The sequence below is a fragment of the Aquarana catesbeiana genome, linkage group LG03, assembly GCF_042186555.1.
Source record: "Aquarana catesbeiana isolate 2022-GZ linkage group LG03, ASM4218655v1, whole genome shotgun sequence".
Taxonomy (NCBI): Eukaryota; Metazoa; Chordata; class Amphibia; order Anura; family Ranidae; genus Aquarana; species Aquarana catesbeiana.
In genome coordinates, this window is record NC_133326.1 from 155601335 (window position 1) to 155625108 (window position 23774).

Here is a 23774-nt window from a genome sequence, read left to right on the forward strand (position 1 = left end):
CCACGTGATTAGCTCTGGCCAATCACAGCTTTTAATCAAAACAAAACAGACTGAAATGAATCAGTTTCATTCAGTAAAATGCTTGCTTATAGCAATGTAATGCATTGCTATATGCAAACATAATGTGTAAAAAATGACATAATATGTAAAAAAATATATTGCTCTGGTCACAGTGTGTTGCAAAAAAAAAAATCGTAAAAAAAAAGAAAAGAAAAAAATGTAATGTAATAAAAAATAAAAATAATTATTAATTAAATTTTTTTGTACTGTCACCAGTTAGTGTCCCTGATTACCGCCACACCCGTTATATGGTAACACTGTACTGCTCTGGTGACAATATGTTAAAAAATAAGAATTTTTTAAATTTTAATTCTTCCTTTTCCAAAAAATCCTGACAAAGAATTACAACTTCAAAAAACTTGCCATGCCTCTTACTGATTACCTTGGACTGTCTACTTTCCCAAAAGGGGTCATTTAGGGGGTATTTGTACTGTCCTGGCGTTTTCGTTGTAGGCCATCAGTACATCAGGATTGATCAATTTTCAGATATATCCCATAGATTGTGGACTCTATAACTTTCCTACAGACTAAGTAATCTGCATTGATTTGGTATATTTTCACCAAAGAAATGTAGCAGAATACACTTTGACCTAAATTTATCAAGAGAGATTATTTATTTGCAAAATTTTATAGGCTTTTTTTGTTTATTAAGCAAAAAAGTAAAAAACCCAATGGTGATTAAATACTACCAAAAGAAATCTCTATTTGTGTGAACAAAATTATAAAAATGTCATGTGGGCACAGTGTAGCATGACCACACAATTGCCATTCAAAGTGCGACAGCGCTAAAAGCTGAAAATTGGCTTGGGCAGGAAGGGGGTTAAAGTGCCCAGTATTGAAGTGTTTTCAAAGTAATTGATAAAGTGTCCCGTGCACAGAAATCAACCATATATAAAGTGCAAAAAAGTCTCTTTGTGCAAAATGTGCAGGAAGGAACACTGCTGTCCTTGCAAGCTCCACCATAAAATGTGTCCTCCACCCACAATAGTACTAAATCACTGTCACGCACCTGATAGGAGTCTGATATGACGAGGTCGGCCTCCCTTGTATCTTCAGCCCAAGCCCCACTGAAGGTGGAACAGATGGTGGCTAGGGCCAAGAGGAACATGAGTGCCTGTAAGTGTTGCTTGCAGAACTTGCAGATGGAGTAGTAGGCTCAGTGGCACAGGCAGGACAGCAGGCAGTGTTTAAGCCAGGCGAAGAGCAGGAGCAGGGTCTCAAGAATAGCCGGGTTCGGTAACAGGCAGGCAGCGAAGTACAAAGGCATGAGCAGAAGCAAGGTCAAAATGGAAGCCGAGAACAGGAACCGGTAATCAGGAATGTATCAGAGTCCAGAGGCAGAGTCAGGGTAAGCCGGGTTCAGCAACAGGTATCAGGCAGAGTACAACAGGAATCAGAAGATCAGGACACAGCTGAAGACCAGTCAGCGCTGTTTGTGAGTCAGAGCACCCTTTAAATAGGCCGTCAGGTGCCAATTGGCGTTAGGGACGCACTCCTGCGCGTGCACGCAGTCCGTTGCGCACGTGTGCATCAGCTCCTGGAAGTCCGCTGTTGCCCGTGGGCGCGCGCATGCGCACGTGTGTGCACCAGAGCAGTTCTCTTACACCGCTGTTGCCCGTGAATGCGCGCATGCGCACTTGTGTGCACCAGAGCAGTTCTCTTACAATCACCCACCAAAGAGACTGGCTGGTAAACTGAAAAAAAAAACCCAGCAAACTTTCAAACAGAACCATCATTAGACCAGCAAAGATTCCTGCAGAGCATCACAGTAGATCTCATGGAATGATCCCTATAATTGCCATAATAGGGAAGAGAGAGCTCCCATAGTGTAAGACTGCATATTTATTATCCTTAAAAAGCAATTACCATAAACCTACATAAATAATGCCACAACTGATACTAGTGAAGCGCATTCAATCTTATCAACAGACTGGCTCCTGACGTGGCTTCCAGGCTGCAAGCGCAGACCTGGAATGCGTGATGATGTCACGTCCAAAGGTCCCTATGCGTTGCATCTCCCAATGTGTTACAGGGGTGGATTGAGCGGTACATCACCACTACGTAATTTACAAAATAGCACAATGTAGACATACTAAAAAACAAATCAATTTTAAAAACACAAAAGCAGCATATATATATATATCTCTAATGGGAGCAAAAGACATTTAAAAGCAGACCACTTTTTAGAAATACTGCACCAAATCAGAATATTAGTGTCTTAAAGGGACATGCACACCTAAGGCTGCACTCCAACCTAAAAATATTACTGCAGCATTATATGCAAGCTAATGTATGCACAAAAAAGGGGGGGGGGGGGGTAAAGAGGCACTCTAAAGTCAACAACTAATAGTAAAAAAAATGAATTAAATAAAATAAATAAAATGAATACAAAAATACAAATAAACCCAAAGTAAAAAAAAAATATATAAAAAATTAGTCAAAAAACAGTTTAAATCAACATCAATGTCTATGCCATCTGGTTGTAATGTGTCCAATTCAAATATACAACAAAATATTTTGTTCCCCTTCTAGAAACCTCATTCATTAAATCCTTCCCCCTCCAATCATTCTTAATGCTATCTATTCCATAGAAGACCAAAAACCTGGGATCCTTACTATACTTCTCCATGAAATGTCTAGATACACTATGTTTCTTGAAGCCATTTATTGTATTATTAACATGTTCTCATATCCTTGTCTTTCATTTTCGGGTGGTCCTTCCAACATGTTGCAGCCCGCAAGAACATTCTAAAATGTAAACTAAGTGGGATGTGTCACAAGAAATTTAGTAGACCTAAAAAACTCCTCTTTCTACTTTTACTCTTCGTGGTCTTACATGCTTTATGCCTATTACAATTAGAGTAGCCTTTTCCTTTAAAAAAACGACCTGGGCCTTTTTAGAGGATCTACAACATTATGAACCAGTCTTGTTCTTAAGGACTTATTTTTTTTTTATGAATTAACCCCGGATTCTTGGGAAGTAATTTTTTCAAAACCTCATCTTTCAATAAAATCAGCCAGTGTTTTTTTATAATTTGTACTAATACTATATACTGTATAATAAAGTCCGTAATAAAATCACACAATATATATCCTGCATTTCTGTTATTCTGTTAATTTATTTTCCAGCAGGGAGATTCTATTCTTTTCAAAAACTTTTTCCCTAGAATTTTCAAAAAGGTCCTATACCCCTTTTCTAAAGATTAATACATTAGTCTGATTAAAATAATCAGAGACAGGATCAAAATTTCTTCTAATTCTGGTAAACTGGCTATTTGCTGTATTATAAATGTATTTCAGATGACAACAACTAGTAGTGAGGATATAGCTGTTGCAATCATTTTTTTAAATACATGTTTTGGTACAAATTTTTCCATCCAATTTAAATAAACTCAGAACCAGATAATTAACCATCTATTTCCTTGTGTAAACCTTAAGCCATATCTATTGTAATTAATTGTCCTATAAAAATCAGCTAGAATCTCTTGTGAACTTTCCCACGCTACTATAATATCATATATGTAGCGCTTTTATATAACCATCTGTGGCCATTTACCACTCTTCCTCCCACTTTGCCATCACTAAATTGCCCACACTGGGAGAAAATGGGGAAATGTATAATAGTTTTAATACATCTATTAGCTAGGTGATAGAGCTGTCATTGCAATCAACCACTTGATTGGGATACTAACATAACAAAAAATGTATTTTATGGTTTTACCACAATACCTGATTTCACCAGATGGCAGAGATGCACATGAAATCTCTAACTGCAGTAATCTACACCAAGAGCAACCTAGGAGTTCCTGGAGTGGGTCACCCTTCTGATTTACTACAAGGAGGGATCAAAAACAGCCAATGGCTTTCCAGTTTTCATTTAAATTATCTTTAGAAAATTAGCCCTATACTAGTTATGTTAGCAGACCTTTAACACCTTACCGGTGTAGCTTTTGACAAACAAAACATATGTTTTGTGACAGTACTATGCCTTTTCTATTTATTTTCTATCAAAAATACCATTATATAATATCTTGAGAAATAAAGAAAGAATAATAAATATATTAAGACATATGGGACCAAAAACCTATAAAAGGGACTAGAGAAATAAGTGTGAAAATTATGTCACAGCACACAATGGTACATGCTAACACAATGTTTTTATTATTTCTCTATATTAGGTGTTCAATGGATATTTTCTCCACTTCGTTGCCCCAGAAAATCAGCCTCCACTTCCAAAGAATATTTTATTTGTTATTGATGTCAGTGGTTCCATGTGGGGAATTAAGATGAAACAGGTAAGTGTAGGACACAACCTAGAAGAATACATTTAAAGCAAAACTCCAACTTAATAAAAAAGGGGGAAAAAACACATCTAATCACATCAGCATGGTCTCATGGTACTACTGCATTGAAGGTTGCTCATGCAATACATGACCACTGTTCAGTACAGAAGAAAAGACTGCCCACCTCCACTATTGGAAATGAGAAAGGATCTATGATGTCACCAGACTGGCCATGAAACCATATGTATATTTTTATTTATTTATTTTTTACGTGATGCATGTCCATTGGAAGAGAGCTAAATCACACGTTACAGCAAGGAAATCCCATAATCATAGCAGCTGAGAGATATGAGGGCAGGGTGTGATTCTTCTCTCCTCCTCCATCCTCCTTACAAGTGTCCATGTGAAATTAAATATCATGAAAGTTATATTTAAAGTATGTTTTTATACCAAATTGTTGTGTTATTTTTTTTCAGACAGTTGAAGCTATGAAAGCTATTTTGGATGACCTTCGTCCTGATGACCAATTTGGTATTGTTGACTTCAACCACAATATTCGATGCTGGAAGGATGAGCTTGTTTATGCAACACCCACTGAGAAAGATGGTGCCAAGAAATATGTTCAGAATATACAGGCTATTGGAGGTAAAAGCTTGCATCAAAGGAGTTCTGATGTTAACCACTTCAGCCCCGGAAGGATTTGCCCCCTTCCTGACCAGGCCATTTTGTGCGATACAGCACTGCGTCACTTTAACTGACAATTGCAAGGTCGTGCGATGTTGTACAACAACGTTTATGTCCTTTTTTCCCCACAAATAGAGCTTTCTTTTGGTGGTAGTGGCATTTGATCACCTCTGCGGTTTTTATTTTTTGCGCTATAAACAAAAAAGAGCGACAATTTTGCAAAAAACACAATATTTTGTAGTTTTTGCTATAATAAATATCCCAAATTTAAAAAAAAAATTTCCTTAGTTTAGACAGTTATGTATTCTTCTACATATTTTTGGTAAACAAAGCTGCAATAAGCGTATATTGATTGGTTTGCACAAAAGTTATAGCGTCTACAAAATAGGGGATAGATTTATGGCATTTTTATTATTATTACTTTTTTACTAGTATTGGCAAAGACCGTCGATTTTTGTCAGGACTGCGACATTGCGGCGGACAGATCGGACACTTTTGACACTATTTTGGGACCATTGACATTTATACAGAGCTAAAAATAGCAAATTGATTACTGTATAAATGTCACTGGCAGGGAAGGGGTTAACAGTAGGGGCGATCAAGGGGTTAACTGTGTTCTCTGGGTGTGTTCTAACTGTAGGGGGATGGGACTGACTAGGGGAGGAGAGAGATCGGTGTTCATACTTAGTATGAACACCGATCTCTCTCCTCTCCCCTGAGAGAACCTGCGATTTGTGTGTTTACACACACAAATCCCGGTTCTCGCTCTGTCACGAGCGATCGCGGGTGCCCGACGGTCATCGCGCCCGCTGGCCACACGCATTGGCTCACCTGCTGTCTTAAAGGAGCGATGTACAGCTACGGCGATTTGCCCAGCCGAGCCAACCTGCCACAGTATAACCTGTGGCGGCTGGTTAGCTAGTGGTTAAAAAATGCCACCTAAAACTCAGTCTAAGTCCAAATCACAATCATGAATGTAATCCAATTTTAAAACTTGCAATTTAAGAAAACCCCTCTTGTCAGAGTATTGGAATTTATTTATGTGCCTATGGTGTGCTTCAAAGAGGTCAGGTTCCATTAAAATAAAGTTTAAACAGTGTTTATACAAAACACTTATTTTTTGCACTGGTGCCTTTCTCTTTATCATCACACATTAAAGAGACCCTGTCACTAGACCAGTCTTTCTCAACTCCAGTCCTCAAGGCACCCCAACAGGTTATGTTTTCAGGATTTCCCTCAGATGAAACAGCTGTGGTAATTACTAAGGCAGTGAAACTGAATCTGTTGGGGTGCCTTGAGGACTGGAGTTGAGAAACACTGCACTAGACCATTAATTTGAACAAAAATACAACCATACGATAATATATGAGGAGGAGCTGGGCCAGCACAAAGATTAATCAGTTACTCCCAGAAGTGGTGAGGACTATGCAAGGATGAAGGGAGTTGTTCTAGGGAATTGACTACTTAATTTTTATAGTAAGTTAAACGACAGGTTGCAAGTGAACAAAAATCATAAATGAATGGAAATCAAAAACACTGCAAGTAGACATTTAAAACACGTAGTTTTTTTGTGCTGTTACTTTCAAGTTGGTGACAGCATCACTTTAAATATCTGCCAGACGTTGCCGACAAAATGATTGTTGTCATGTAAGACGATGATTGTTTCAGCAATCGTCAGATTAATATGAAGGACAGAGACATGGCAAGCAAAAGTAATTGTAAAATGTTCACAAAACCTCAGGCGGACTCTACTATATCCACTTGACCTCCGGAAGTTTAGCAGTCATTAGCAGCAGTGCCTTAGATCTCACACTGCAGATGTACAACAATGAGGCTACTCATATAAGATAGCAAATCTTGATTTTTTTAATTCAGGTCCAATGTGATGCTTGATGTGGGATGTTTAACATTATACATTTTGGCATACAATAATTTAGTTTCTATATCACCATGTATTACTTAATTTGTAAGGTTTAAAGTTAGGCTAAGTTTAGAGGTATGTTCAGAATAGGGTAAGGGTGTAGTTTAAGGCCACCCTTAAATTTTTTGTTAAATTGCATTACTTGCTAAATGTAAGACTGTATTTCCGCGATTAACATCTTACTTCCATGCAGTACCTAAACAAAATGTCAAAAGTTATTAAGAATCATCTTGGAGCTTAGAAAAGATTTATGTACTTTAGGAGAAACTCATATGTTAGTAACTATTTAATAAATATCAACTGTCATAAAATGTAGTGTATACTGTCAAGGTGTATATGTTAAAGTAATATTTAATGCTAATAATTTTAACAGGTACTAATATCAATGAAGCCCTTCTTAGAGCCATGTTTATACTGAAAGAAGCCAATGACCACAAACTGTTGGAACCAAACTCAGTTTCTTTGATTGTGCTGGTTTCAGATGGGGATCCAACTGTAGGTAAGAGCGCATTACTCTAAGCAGGTAGTAAGTGCACACACTGACCTTAACACTTTAATGAGCAAATTTGTCATTCTATATAGTAATCACTTCTATGGTATTAGCTGTAGCTGATCATACTTACTCACAACTATGAGTTAATGTGCTATAAATGCCAAGACTATGATTTTAATGCTGCTGTTAGAAAAAGCCATTTATGTTGATGCCAAAATGTTTTTTTTTTTTTACACTTGACATGTTATCCTCCTTCAGCATAAAGAATAGAATGCAAATTCTATTCAGCATTCATAATACAGATCATTTTATGGTCAACACATTGTTTATAAGCAGTTTTGAGTTGAAAACATGTCACCTCGTGATGTCAATGGTTATTTGAATTTTAATTGCTCTGAATCCTATATTAAACATATTTATGTTGACTGTTTCTGTCTAGGTGAACTGAAATTGTCTAAGATTCTGAAGAATGTTAAGACAAATAATCGTGATGAGTTCTCCCTTCATTCCCTTGGAATTGGATTTGATGTAGACTATGACTTCTTAGAAAAACTTGCTCAGGAGAATCATGGATTAGCTCAGAGGATCTTTGGAAATCAGGATACAGCTGCTCAGCTTAAGGTATGTTGTCTCTGCATTGCCTTTTTGGTCTTGTGAATCCTGGAAGAAATAATGATTATGATAATCTCATTCCCCATATTTCTGTGATGCCATATTTACTTTAAAAGATTTTTTTTAGAATATTTTCTCTAGTCCCCTTGAAAAAGTTACATAGAAACAGAAAAGTGACTGCAGAAAAAAGGACAAATCATCCATTGAGTCTGCCCATTTCTTTTTTTTGTTTGTTTGTTTTAATTTATAAATGTTGTAGGTTTTGTTTTTTTTTGCTTTTAGTTGAGTTAGTTAGTTTGATTTTTTTTATCTTTTAGCATAGTCCTATTTTCTCATTTTTGTCTTTAGTTTAGTCAAGATATGTTTTTATGGTGCTTACAAGTATAGTACTAATTTCAGCCATCTCATCTAATTATAATTAGTTTGGGAAGCAATAGAGTATATGTATGTAACTCCCAACCTTGCCAGCAATCCCCTAACCAAGAAGAGATAAAATGAATTAGCCGTTGGATTTTTCCAGAAAATCATACACTGCATATTTTCGTAGTGTGATATACTACCACCAGGGTGTTTAAATAATGTTTCCTTCTTGTATATATGCACGAACATGCACTCCAGGCTGAACTGAACCGCAATTTGTATAAAAGATCTTTTGGTGGTTGGAATATGACTGTATTTCCAAACACCATCTAATATTTCTAGGTGGCATAAAAAGTAGTAAAAAATTTTTTTAACAATATAGTAACTCCTAGCAGTGGTAGAAATGTATATGTGGGACATTAGTTGATAGTAAAAGACAACATATGCAAAACAGTTTTGAAAATTCAAGATTTTCCACATTTACATCTATTTCATTGTTTGTTGTAGGAATTTTATAAAAAGGTTTCCACTCCGCTGCTGAAAGACATTATTATCCAATACCCGACAAGTGGCATTTCAGATGTAACTAAAAGCCGCTTCCACCACTATTTTGGAGGGGATGAAATTGTTGTTGCTGGTAAAGTTGACACTGATCAGACATCAAAGGTTGAAAGCTTCATCGAGGCAACGTCTGCTGTAGGTGTTCAATGCAAATCAATTTACTGTCTGCCATTAATGCAAGCTATTCTTTTTGCTTATTGCTTATTTTTTACTTAGTTTCTCTATAAAGACCACAGGAAGGAAATATTGTAAAAATGTTGTAGCTTTTTGGTAGCTGTGTACCACTATAAAGGCATCTGTCAAGTCAAGTGCTACCATTAATAATTCTTATTAGCATTCATAATTCAGGGATATATATGGGACACATAAAGATCAACTCATATAGTAATCTTGGTGTTTTTTGCTGTAATTCTTAATGCAGTCACGTGGATATCTTTACATACTCTTGCTTCTCTGTCTACTTGACTCTCAGCACAGGTGCTGATACCTGTGCCACTGGAGACCAAGGTAGACATTTCTGCTCTGCAGTGTAATGATTGTGTTTCTCTCTAACGATTGGTACCTGGTACGGTCAAAAGACTTCCTTTTGCAACAGTTACCAAGCAGTGTAGGAAGAGTGTTATCTAAACTCCAGACAGAAAGTGTATTTTCAGTGTTTTCCTTTAGGACCACCTTTAGAATAACACACTCACCGAGAATGGGTCCACAGCAACATTACTAGACATTTTAATGGTGACATGGTGAAGTTTAAAGCTATTTAAGACAAGATATGTGCTTTAGCAATACATTTAAAATATGTATTCCATGTGTAGGGGGATACACAGTTCTTATTGGATACAGTAGCAGAAGTAGAGGCCCTGAATGAATTCTTCGCAGAAAGCAAACATGCCTTCCCTGATTTTGCCAAGCAATACTGGGCTCAGCTGACAATTAACCAGCTATTAGCGGAGAGGTAAGGAGGATTCCATGCCCCGTGTTATCTCATTGTTCGTATACCAGAAACCTCAAAGACTTTGGCAGCTTTCAGCAACGTTGTGAAAAAAATAATTATATTGCTAACTGCAAAAAAAAAATAGTATGAATGGTAAAGCAACAAAAATGCACCATCAAAGTGTCTCAACAATAATTAATTATCGTGCATGATATTAATACAAAGCTGGAGATGGGCTTTAACAATAATTTCATGCACAGGCCACTAATCTGTAGGTTAATGCAGCTGCTCAGTAGAATTATTATTAATATAGGATTTATATTGCACCAACAGTTTGTGCAGTGCTTTACAATATAAAAGGAGACCGCACAGTTACAATACTATTCAATACAAAAGGGTTAAGAGGGCCTTGCTTGTGAGAACTTACACTCTAAAGCCCCGTATACACGGTCGGATTTTCAGATGGAAAATGTCCGATCGGAGTGTGTTTTCGGAAATTCTGACCGTGTGTGGGCTCCATCGGACATTTTCCATCGGATTTTCCCACACACAAAGTTTGAGAGCAGGCTATAAAATTTTCCGACAACAAAATCCGATCGCGTCAATTCCGACCGCGTGTGGCCAGTTCCGACGCACAAAGTGCCACGCATGCTCAGAAGAAATTCCAAGACGGAACAGCTCGGTCTGGTAAAATTAGCGTTCGCAATGGATACAGCACTTTCGTCACGGTGCAATGTAAAAATGGTTTAATACAGCGCACTCTCTTCTTCTTTATAATGTGAGAAGCATGAAGTAGTTTTGCTGCTCATATTCACACAGACTTATCACAAACTTATTTCTTTATTATTTATTGGGATTCTCTCAATATATTTAGATTTGTCACATCTGCCCAAATTTGTTTTTGGTTGTTTGTAATTTTTTCTTGTTTTCTTCCAGGCTGGTTTTGTATTTTTTGGGGGTTTGTTTTGTTTTTCAAGGCTGTGTTTTTATTGTTGTTTTTGTTGTGTTTTACTCTATAATATTTTTGTGTGTGTTTTGTGTGTCAAGTTACCACAACACCATTGATATCTTATATTATTTAATCTGTAGGAGATTGCTTGGTGTTGTTGTCTCTTGTTAATTTCACATTGTATATTTGAAATGTACCTGCCTCTTCACAAACAAACTTTCCTTTTTCAAGGAAAACACACATAGACGAGTATAATTGAACCAAAAATTCCTTTATTAAGGGCTCACAACTAAACAAAGAGGGAGGCAACGCTGGAGAAACAGCAGAAATGGGTGAAGCCTTGGACCCCCAGGGCACACATCAACTATTTTCAAGCAAAATTGGTGGCCTGAGGAGTCCTTATCTAACGGAGTGCAGTCTGGTTCAGAAGTCCCAGAGATCCGTAAAGCAGCAGATGACATCTGCGTCCCCAGGCTGTGGTCGTCCAAGAGACTGCATATTTTGTCAGACCAGACTGAACCCCGGGTCATCACTCTCTGGTCTTCCTTCCACGCTGTGGCTCTGGTGGTGGAGTTGGGGCAGGAGGAGGGGGAGGGGCCAACTCACTCAGGTGGGTATTGGGTGTTAGTTCACCACTCACCCCCTTACTTAGGACTTTATACAGAAGGTCCTCACATATTTTGCGTTGACCCTCCTGCATGCCCTGCAGTTTTGTGGCAGCCATGCAGGCAAAGGCCTCTTCAGGAGTGGGTAAGGCTCGGAGGGACGCAGAAGCCTCCTGAATGAGCCTGAGCGCGGAATCCTGCATGTGAGTCGCCTTCCTCGCTCTTTTGTATGGAAGGCGGAGGGGAGGAACCTGCGATTTTGTCAGGTTTCGACTTGTCCCAGGCTTCTCCTGGCTGACACTTAGCCCCGCCTCCTCCTGGCTGCCACATTCCACAGCCTCCTCCTGGCTGAGGTCTTCCTGTGTATTAAAAAGGGACATCGTTTTAGTTTCTTAACCATCAATCACACACAATTTTCACCTCATGATTGTTGCAAATTGAATGTTAACAAATATAACAGACTATCCTTCTGAGCCCAGCATTTTTCATTCTTGTCCCAATTTTGGGTGCCCACTACTGTCTATTGATATGTAAAACACTTTATTAAATCAGCAATTAGTGATCAATAATAACATCTAGTAAACATCATTTATTTATTGACCAGAAATCTGTAGAACAATGCTATACCTGGCTCCAGCTGGGCTCCTCCACTTCTTCCTGGCTGGAAGGCCCAGGTTGGACATCGGAAGCCTCAGCTGGGGTGGAAGGAAGAGTGGAAGGAAGGGTTGAGAGGGATTCCCTGACTTCAGTGTGGTCTGACAGAAATCGAAGCCTCTCATAGTACCACAGCCTGAGGACATAAATGTCATCTGCTGCAGCTCCGGATCTCTGGGAATCTGTGACCTTCTTGCGCTCCCTTAGATAAGTGCTCCTCAGGCCACCAATTTTGTTTTTTTAAATAGGGGATGGTTGCTGTGGGGACCACTGGCTTCACCAACTCCAGCAGTGTCTCCAGCGCTGCCTGCCTCTTTTGTTTATTGTTGTAATGGGGGTGTCTCACCTGCCACAGACAGGGCAGCTCCCTGTATTTATCTATGAACAGGGGGAGGAAATTGTGGTCATTGAAGCCATCCATTTTCTCTGCAAGACACAACACAAGACAAACCCTAATGTCAGGCCAAACTCTCCTAATCTTGTTACAATATAGGCCTCAATTTAGAAGCAGTATAGGCCCAAGTTTAGATCTTACCTTCGTTCTCACAATCGGCGCCTCCGATGCTCCTTCCTCTGCTCACAGATCGTACGTACTACGCACGCGTGTTACGCTTTATACACACTGCGCATGCGTGTAACTCCGCCCGACCCTGACGTTCTTTCTAGTCTATTCCCTGTCCCTTTTCGTTCGGCGCAGTGGGGGAAGAGCACATGGAGGAGACACAGCAGGTGCGTGCTAATTACAGCAACGAGGAGGAGGAAAGTCCGGAGCCGGAAACGTCAGGATCCAGAAGGAGAAGATTTAAGGCCTCAAATATGTCCTTTGGGGAGATGTTGGAGATGGTCGACATACTGAAGAAGGCCGACTATGACGGGAAGTATGGACCTTACCCCAACCCCAATGTCAGAAAGGCCAAGATCATGGCGAAAGTGATCAAGAGTCTGCACCGGGATTTCGGGGTACGACGATCGAAAGATCAGCTCAGGAAGCGGTGGTCGGACCTCAAATTAAGAGAACACGAGCAGTACCGAAAGATCCGGAGAGTGCTGCAAAAAAGTAAGTAGTTGTGCTGTGTTCCTATTCTTTTTCTGTTTATTACGTTCGTGCTGCTCCATGTGCTTTTAGGAACTGTTGTACAGTTTATTTAAAATGGCAACTTTCATGTTCATGGGCACATTACATTATTCGTTCGTATCGAACATTGTTCTTTCAGCCTATAAAACACCATTGTTTTGGCCATATGCATTTGCCCACATTTTTGACGGCAAACTTGTCTGAAAATAATTTGGTTGTGTAGATGGGTTTGTTACTAGAATGAAATGCAAACTAGAATCTGTGTAAGGAGAGGACACTCAGCAGCTGTTTAGACATCTGGACGCTGGAGCACTAGTGTGGGACACCAGAACAACCTTTTTATTAGGGGGCCCACACAGGTGCTCCAGTGTATACTATAGGGGGGTCTCCATCTGTGAAGCTTGTACAAAACAGGTAAAGTATTGAAGCTTGACAAAGGACACTGAAAATGCTACATCTTGGAACTCTACCAAAACAGACAATTGTACCCCACTTCCAAGCAATGTTTCATATTTTTAGTTCTGCCATCAAATATCTGTGTGCTAAGTATACCTTTTTTTTTTTTTTACATAGGGGAGAAAAGACTCGGAGGACACCCCTCATCCGAGGAGACCAGAGACCCCCTACCTCTGGAAGAAGGGGAAATACCCCAAAGACAAGCAGAGCAGGAGGAGGAAGACATGGTGGAACTAGTCACCACAACAGGTGAGTGTCTGCGACCACAGGCTCAGGTAAGAGATGGATGCCGGCATATTTATAATACCTTTTTTTTTTTTTGGTTTCTCTCTTTTTAGGTGATCGTGATGTTGTGGATCCAGATCCTTTCACCTCGGAAAGTGCCCAGATCCTGATTGGGGAGATCATGGGGTATAATGTTGCATTGGAAAACATCACGAAAAACATCAATGATGTTATTCTAAAAAATAAGAACATCATTGATGTTTTGGGGAGAGTTTAAAACCCCTCCAAAGCCCTTTGTTTTTTGTTGTGCTACAATGTTAAAAATTGTTATGCGATTTTTAGAAAAGCCAAATTTTGAGGATGCACACAGTGTGCCAACATGTGCTATCTGCCATCACGGGAGATCAATGGACGCGTTTTGGGGGTGCAACCCCTTCCTCAATAATAAAGTATCTGAGAGGAAGGGGTTGCTCCCACAAAACACGTCCCTTGATCCCCGTGATGGCAGCCAGCACATGTTGACATTCGTAAATTGGTGTGCATCTTCAAAATTTGGCTTTTCCTGGGGTGACTTCACCCCATCTGAACGCAATATCAGACACAGTTCCTAAATACTCATGTCTGATATTGCCTTCAAGTTCTACCAAATGTGAACTTTGTAAGTTCTAGATTTGTGTCTTTCTTGTTGGTTTGAAACATGCCTGTTTTATCTTAAATGGACATTTCTATTTTTGATAATGCCACCCCAAAATTTGTTAGACAACAAACATGTTGGTTTGTTTTAAAACCTTTTACTAAATGCACATCTGATTGTGCAGGTATTAAAAAGATTGTTAATCAAGAATGTGCGGATTATTATCTCAACGCTACAACACTTTTGTGGTGCTCTAATTGCTGCTTTCTGTGACAATGGGGGTTATTTCCTAAGGGCAAATCCACTTTGCACTACAAGTGCAGTTTCAGTGCAGTTTCAAGTGCACTTGTAGTGCAAAGTGTCTTTGCCTTTAGTAAATAACATCCAACAGTGCTTTGTAAGGTTACACAATTACGCCATTTTCTGGAATCACCACATTTCTGTCAGGGTCAGCTAAAACAAACACAAGCAGTAAATGTCACCAAAGATTTGCGTCATTTTTTTTTATTTGATCAAGGTTTCACAAATTGTCTGGCATATTGATGGCCCCCCTACCCGCAAAGAACTCAAGGTATCCTAGCCGGACATCACGGGCACTCAGGGAAGGCAAGCCAGGACGGCCACTTTCAAGCGCTGTCAGGGTTGGTTCATTATGAATTCCGGCTTCAGGCCCAACTGAGCCAGCATAGTTGGCAGAATGTTGCCGTAAAAAGTTATATAGAACACAGCACGCCAGGATTATATGATTCAGTTTATACGCCGCCATATGGATGGGTGTAAGAAATAGGCGGAACCGGCTGGCCATGATTCCAAATGTGTTCTCCACCACTCTTCTGGCTCTGGCCAGCCGGTAATTAAAAACCCTCTGGTACGGGGTGAGGGTCCTCATCGGGAATGGCCGCATAAGGTGGTCCCCCAACGCAAAGGCTTCATCCGCAATGAAGATGAATGGGAGTCCTTCCACATTGTCTTCTGGAGGTGGCAAGTCCAAGCTGCCATTCTGGAGACGCCTGTAAAACTCCGTCTGGGCGATGACTCAACCATCGGACATCCGGCCATTCTTCCCCATGTCCACATACAGGAACTCATAATTAGCTGACACCACCGCCAACATCACAATACTATTGAACCCCTTATAATTATAATAGTATGACCCTGAGTTGGGTGGTGGGACGATGTGGACGTGTTTCCCATCAATTGCCCCTCCGCAGTTAGGAAAGTCCCACCGCTGGGCAAAGTGGGAGGGCACAGTCTGCCATTCCTGTGACGTGGAAGGAAACTGTGAAGGAAACCAAAAAAAATTTGTCTTTTTGCACATTAAAACATGGAAAGCAGATTAGACACAAACATTCTTGGCCAACATCAAGATAACATTTATTAAGGGGAATTTTACAACACCAAAGTATAAGGTACACCTATCATATTCCCCCTCCCCCCCTTTCCTGGGGCATTTCTAACATTATAGGGAGGGACTCTTGGACAGGTAACCCTCTCCACTTCATGAGAGATGAATGCCTAAATAATGTGTATTACTTTGAACAGCCCCTCCTTAGTTACACTATTGACAGCCCACTGGACAGGTAAGAAGTGTCATAATACAAAGATATAAATACACACTGTACACATTTGAGCACATTTGGACATTCTGCTATTACCTATCAAGATAATAATAGGATACAAAAACTTTAAACAGTACCATTTGAAAGTATACAGGCAGGCCCTTGCACTACATGCTTTGGGGAATTCATCCATAAATCTGAGCACAGAAGAGATGGGTATAGTGTGTATGGGTTTGGCAAAGTCAGCAGATAGAGGATTGAGGATAGATAGAGAATTGGTATCAGCTGACTTAGCAGTTGGGGGGAGGGGGGGTTCCAAATGATTTGGGGACCCCCTAAAAAAAGCCTCTGGCACTCTGCCTGAATTTAAATTACAAATCACATTTAAAAACATTTTAGGGGTGTTTGGGGTAAAGCACTACTATGGATCTGATAAAATACATTGTCAAGTGACTACATGAGGTGAATATAGGGCCAGGAGACCATGCTGGGGAGGTAAGTGAAGGCAAATATGTATGAAGGAGAAAAAAAAATTACATAAAAATCCAGCATGCATGAGGACAAAGGGGACATTCACAGCATATTACAATCATAGTAATTAGGGAATGAGGAAAGAAATACAATATATTATCAAACATTATATACAATAAAATGTGATGTTAAAGGATAAAAATCTTACCTTAATATACTCCTTCTGCAGGACCTGGATGATGGCAGAACAGGTCTCTGGGATAATGATCCCCAGAGCCTGGGGGGAGATGCCTGTCAAGAACTTCAAGTCCTGCAGGCTTCTCCCCGTCGCCAAGTACCACAGGGTGGTGACTAGCCTCTGCTCCGGAGTGATGGCTTGCCTCATGCAGGTATCCTGCCTGCTAATATAAGGGGTCAGCAAAGCCAACAAACGGTGAAATACGGGGTCCGTCATCCGGAGAAAGTTCCTGAAATCATCAGGATTATTCTCACTGATCTCACGGAGCAAAGGCATATGACAGAACTGGTCACGCTGAAGCAACCAATTCTTGGTCCATGAACTCCTCCCCACCCTGTTCATGGACTGGACTTGTGTCAAGGTCAGGACCCCAACACCAAGCCCCCGCACAGCACGAACTCTACGAGGAGTACGTATATGCAACATGGCTAGAAAACGGTCGGCTGCTCAGAACGAAGTAACAGAACGCACTGAAGAACAGCAAGGCCCTGGTAAGAGCGACCTGAAAAACAGCAACGAACGAACAAGAACACAATGACTAATGAAAGTCACGCGTAGCTTGCTTGCTTGCACGCACTGAAGAGCAGATACAAACCCACAAGCACAAACTAAACCACAGAAAATGATCTGAAAACCACGAGTCTGAAAAAGCGCAAATCATCTCTCGCCAAGCTTTTACTAACACGAGATTAGCAAAAGGAGCCCAAAGGGTGCCGCGCTTGGTTCTGAACTGGCCTTTTCTAGTCTCGTCGTATGTGGTTGAAGTCACCGCGTTCTTGGCAATCGGAAATTCCGACAACTTTGTGCGACCGTGTGTACGCAAAACAAGTTTGAGCCAACATCCGTCGGAAAAAATCCTAGGATTTTGTTGTCAGAATGTCCGATCAATGTCCGACCGTGTGTACGGGGCATAATAGGGAGGGACAGGTGGTACAAAAGGTAATCATTGTGAGAGGGATGAGCAGATGGAAATTAAAAGTTCAGTTTTTAGGTGGAGCTGGGATAGGCTTCCCCAAAGAGATAAAGTGAGGAGTAGAGAGATAGACTTGGGTGTCATTAGCATTGGAGATGGTATTGGAAGCCCTGAGAAGCCGAAGGAGATTATCATGTGACCAAGGGAGCAGCCTTGGGGGACACCCACAGAAAAAGAAAGTGGAGAAAAGGAGTCAGAGTTGTAGGCAACGCTGAAGGAATACTGTATATGTAAGAGGAGAACCAGACCAGGAGAGAGCAGAATCTTGCTGACCATAGGAGTGGAGTTTTTGAGGAGAAGCAGGTGGTCAACAGTATTGAAGGCAGCACAGAGATCTAGTAGTATGTGTATGGAGCATGACCATTGGTTTTAGCAGTTAGTAAATCGTAAGTGAGTTTTAGTAGGGCAATTTTTGTAGAGTGTTGCAAACAAAAGCCAGACTGTAAGGGGTAAAGAAGGTTTTTGTCAGTGAGGTAGCAGCTCAGACAGTTGTAGACTAGGCATTCTAGAAGTTTAGATGTAAATGGGAGCAAGGAGATGGGTCTTAAGTTGTTCAGGCTGGTGGAGTCCAGAAGAGAGGAAGAGAGTAAAGATGTGAGTGAGAGAGTATAAGATAGAGGAACAGGGTGACTGTAGTAGCTGTGAGGGAACAGGGTCCAGGGGACAGATGGCAAAATCTTCACTAGTAATGGAATCAAAAGAGGAAAGTATTGAATGTGTTTTAAGCCGGGTATGTTAAGTGGGGAAGAAATCTTTTCAGTGGCGATGTCCCCACAAAATGCATCTTGTTTTTGAAATGATTGGCAATCTCCTAGGAAATATATTCCCTAGATTACATTATATGGCATAATTGGAATGGCCATGCCTTGCTATATCAGCAGAACTAATATACCTCCACCCCCTAAAAGTGACATTAGCAGTCCAATCTCCCAAGTATGGGCTAGGCATTTCGTGAAATAGATACCAGGCTAGAAAGTACAGACCAATTACATTTTTTTTTCATGTATTACCATACTATTATGATTGCATATCTCAAGGATGTCTGAGAGTTTAGCTGACATTCAAACCCTTAATTTCAAAGAGTGCTATTAGACATACTGTAAATAGTCAGTGCAATGAAAAAAATATGGAAAATATATTTTGCTATCATTTGTATGTGGCATATTGATGTAATGTTAAGGTAAGATATTTGGTTAACAGAATTTTTTACATAGATTATAACTACTGATTTCTACTACAGGAGCTTGGCAACTACAGCAGAATCCAAGAGGACACTTACCCACAAAATAATGCAGCTGTCAATCACACATCATTTAGTGACCCCTTTCACATCTCTGCTGATCGAAAGTGAGGATGGAAAGGAGAGAATGTTGGCAGATCCCCCAAATGCTATCAAAGGAGCATGCTGTCAAAGTGAGAATTGTTTTTACTTTCAACTATTTTACTAGATGATATATTGATATTCTTTAGGCTCGAGTGCATGTGGGTTTTTTTTGCGCGTTCCCACATGGCATATTTTTGGCAGTCAATTAATTTTAATGGAGCGCCAAATGAGCTGGAATGTGCCAGAAAACACATGGTACTGCAATGCCACGCATTTTGGGGGCCATGAATGCCCTGGTATTTGACAGATGTGGGGGTGCCTGCAGACAGCAGCACGGTCCCACACTGCAATTGGTGTGAACAAGTCCCTCAAGTCCATACAGAGTGTAAAAATGAATAAATATTTATCCAATATGTCGAAATAAATAATTTGTGAAAAGCAATACGCCAAACAAACCATTGTTTGTCCCCAAAAAATATATATTTATCATAAGTAATGACAGCGTTAGTGCCAAATTTAGAGGCCCTTACTGAAATATGAAAATGGCACAGGAGTTCAACTGGTTAAATTAAGGAATAAAGTATTAATGTTTTAACAGCTTTTGAAATACCAGACTGCTTCACCTGGGCTGTAATTGAACAATATTAAGGCCTGGGCAGGTGTGGTATTGCTCACATCAAGTGGGTTTTGCAATCCTATACAAGTCTATGCCAAACCTGCTAGAATTAAGTCAAATGAAGGTCAGAAGGAAGCCAACTGCAGGTAAATGCACCTGTTAATGAATTCTGAATAATCTGAGAAGTGTCTCAAATGGATGTCAAACTACCCAGATAGCAAGCAATTGTGCTGCAATTTTGAAAATGACTTGCTAAGCTATTGCTAGACTTGTCAGACTTCACAAGCTTGTTGCACAATTGAAGCCAGTCCGCATTGCAAGACTCCAGATCAACTTTCTTTGCAAACATTCGGCAAGTCTGCTGCAAGTTCTGATTCAGTTATGTTGTGCAATAGTCATCCCACCACAGGGGTCACTGTGACTGAATTTTCCTGCTGTAGACTTGCAGAACTCTTGCTGCAGACACACCACTGCAACTTTGCTCTTGCTAGAGACTCGCCATGCAAACTTGCCACAAATTGGAAAAGTGTCAACTAGAACTTGTGCTTTAAGTGCTCTGCAAGTGTACAAATTGCCAGTGAAAATGTGCAACAAGTTAATAGACTTACAATCCAACACTTCCACAAATTTGTGGCAAGTTATCCTTGCTATCTAGGTAATGCCATTGACACAAGTCGAAAGACAGTTGACACAGACCCTGAGGCTGGGTTCACACATGTACGGTGCGAATTGCAGCTCCAGGCTTTCTTGCGAAGATAAAAATCAGTTGTTCAGCGTTTCCTCTCTGTTGTAGCTGCGGATCAGGGAGAGGGGGGAGGTGTAGTGAGGAGGGGGAGAGAATTTGTGTTCAGAATCAGATGCGTTCCCATTGAAGATTATGTGCCTGCAATTCGCACCACACTGCCTAGAAAACGCACACATTTTGTGCAATGCGGACACCAGATGCAACGTCCATATGTGAACCAAACCCATTGAAAAGAACATGTTTTCAAATGTTCTGCGAATTGGATGCGGTATAAGCGCATCCAATTCGCATATGCGTTAATCCAGCCTTAGAGTGGCTGAAGTGTGGACTGGAGACATAAGAGTAAGGTACCCATCCCCTGTGCAGCTTAGGAAATATACTGGAGTACTGGACCTAGGCAATTGCACAGTTTTTTCCTCCAGGGACACCAGCCATCATATTAAGCACATTGTATTGTAGATACAGTACACACAGGGCAATGAGACAACGGTCATTTTACCTTAGCTCTTTGCACAGTATTAAAAGAAGGACTTCAAATCAAGACTGCTCCCTTTAGCATAATGTACATAAGGGCTGCCCTATTCTTTGTTAAAAATCAAATGAATGTTTATGGTGAACACTTCTTTAACACACTGTAAATGGTTAACACTTGATTTTTTTACCGATAGCATCACTAGCTACAAAGCCTCCTCCTATTGTTCCTAGTGTTCACACATTACCACCAAAGCCAACCCTATCTCCATCTGAACCACCTAAAACTCAGGAGGCCAAAAGGGAAACTGCAACGATGACTCCATGCAAGAATGGAAAAACTCCAACACCAACTTGTGGTAAATATACACCTGGTCATACTTTAGCTATAATCCAAAGCGATTTAGTGAATGGACTATAGCATATCTATAGGTTTTGGATAGGCTATAAATTGTTCTGACCTTTTACAAGTTTACAGCAGCCTTGAGGGGATAAACATTTTATATAATTTTAAAGTCTGGCTACAACCACCCCCACCCCATGGTCTAAGCTAGCTCTTCATCCCAATTATCAGATGAATTGGAATGTTTGGTAGCTCAATTTACATTCAGATACCTGTTACTTCACACCATATTTAAATATACTTAAACTTTATGATACTGTAGATATTATGATCGGATAAATATTATATTGTTGACTATTGTTACTACACTTAGGTATACTTCAAGCCCTTCGGGCCCATGTAATCATGTCCCTCCTTTTTTTCCTAAAAAAAACCTCTTATGGAATAAAAAAATATATTATATGATAGGAATCAATATATTTTAGATATTCCAGCAGATCTGTATATAAAACATTTGATAATGACCTCTGCACTATGTAGAGTAAAAATACATAAAAACACCAATATGTGAAAAACAATTATTTTGCAGTTGATACGGATCCACATTTCATCATAAACTTACCAATAAGCCAAACAGATGTCTGCTTCAATGTTGATGCACAGGCCGGAAATATGTTGAACCTCCTGACTGATACTGAATTAGGTAAGTGTTTTCAAAAAATATACAGTATGTATTGCTTTTTATTGCCGAATGGGGAGTGTCATCATTCAGTCTACCTTTCTGTCTGCTGCTCTGGGTTTCATCAAGTGACTGCAATGCCCGAAGATCATTCTTTTTTCAAATGGTGATGTAGGTGGCAGCCTACCCCATATTTCAAATGGGTTATTCTTATTTTTGCCTAACTGCTTGGTAATCCATTCTGTGGCTTGTAATCTCCCAGAGTGATCTGTACCCACCAAGGTGGTTATTCTATGTCTGCAAGCCAAAAGCAAAGACCCCTCTGACCTTAAAAGCAGCCTTTCTCAAACTGGGTTCTGTGGAATCTTAGGGTTCCTTCTGAGGTTGCTTGGGGGTTCTTGGAGCATTGAATAGAGGTGAATTGATCAGGGGACACTAACATTTTCACTGTCTATTTCTGTTCTGTTATTATTATTCCTTTCATGTCAAGATTATTACTGATAATAATTTTGTTGTATGAAGAAAGGTAATGCCATGGATGTTATTCTCCTATTTAAAATTATTTACAGCTTATTGATCACACTAATGTCCCATGAACTGTAGAGACAATCACTTTAGTAGGACTTCCCATGAAACTTGAACATTACTTCAAGAGTGCTCAAGGGCAAAAAGGGTGAGAAAGGCTAGTTTAGTGTGAAACCCACCTGCTTATAAAACTGCTACTAAGCAACCTTTTACTGTTAAACTATTAAATGGCGGGGCCTTTATTTGCCACTTAAAAGAGAAGCTTTTTAGGCCATACTTCTATTATGGATAACAGAGTGGACTTACTTGTGCTCTCTTGTGACCCAGAATCAGCCGACACTGGGCTAAAATCTGCTGCTGGCTGACCTCACAGAGCCGCTCCAGGCTCTGGAAGGATCCCTGGATCCATCCAGATGTCTTTTTGGCAACTGGCTCAGCCTCTCAGAGTGGCGCTGAGAGCCCGTGCCAGCTGCTCTAGCCCCCTGCTCGGCCTGGCGCTCCAGTGAGCGCTGGAGGGGTAGGGCAGAGAGTGGTGACTGACAATTACTGCTCTCTGCTAAGAGCAAACCAAGAATTGAACAATCAGCAGTCATGTGTTTGCTCAGTTCTCAGACTAAGAACGTGCAGGGGACAGCTGCAGCATCACAGCTAGGGATGGTCCCGAAGCTCTAATCGAACGTAAGTTCAACTCGAACGTTGCATGTCCGTTTGTTTGTAGCCCGCCGCAGAGAACCCCATAATGCACTGCAAGATCGCAGTGCATTGACAGCTGCTGATTGGCCAAAGCATGCACCTGACCTGTATGCTTTGGCCAATCACAGCGCAATGTGCTGTGAGAGCCATGATTGGCCAAAGGCAGGGTGCTCCACACTATATAAGGCTCCTGCTTACACAGCAGCCGTATATAGTGAATGAATGGAGATTAGGCAGGTAGTTAGTGTAGTGTGTAGTATATGTAATACAGTTCAGAGTATATAGTACAGTTAGTGTAGTATGTATAATACAGTTCAGAGTATATAGTGCAGTCAGTGTAGTATATATAATACAGTTCAGAGTATATATAGTGCAGTTAGTGTAGTATATATAATACAGTTCAGAGTATATAGTGCAGTCAGTGTATTATAAATAATACAGTTCAGAGTATATAGCGCAGTCAGTGTAGTGTATATAATACAGTTCAGTGTATATAGTGCAGTCCCTGCAGTGTATATATAATACAGTTCAGAGTATATAGTGCAGTCAGTGTAGTATATGTAATACAATTCAGAGTATATAGTGCAGTTAGTGTAGTATATATATTACAGTTCAGATTATATAGTGCAGTTAG

The 23774-nt window shown here is 40.2% G+C and overlaps 1 protein-coding gene across 1 annotated transcript in view; it reads left to right on the plus strand.

Moving 5' to 3' along the window:
• The window catches only part of ITIH2 (inter-alpha-trypsin inhibitor heavy chain 2), a 78642-nt gene that overhangs the window by 39079 nt on the left and 15789 nt on the right, over nucleotides 1-23774 (plus strand). The window contains exons 9-17 of the mRNA XM_073619438.1: nucleotides 4239-4355; nucleotides 4820-4988; nucleotides 7322-7447; nucleotides 7881-8062; nucleotides 8921-9109; nucleotides 9787-9926; nucleotides 18985-19157; nucleotides 21098-21259; nucleotides 21833-21946. Coding sequence (XP_073475539.1) covers nucleotides 4239-4355; nucleotides 4820-4988; nucleotides 7322-7447; nucleotides 7881-8062; nucleotides 8921-9109; nucleotides 9787-9926; nucleotides 18985-19157; nucleotides 21098-21259; nucleotides 21833-21946 — 1372 coding nt within the window. The remainder of the gene's footprint in view (nucleotides 1-4238; nucleotides 4356-4819; nucleotides 4989-7321; nucleotides 7448-7880; nucleotides 8063-8920; nucleotides 9110-9786; nucleotides 9927-18984; nucleotides 19158-21097; nucleotides 21260-21832; nucleotides 21947-23774) is intronic.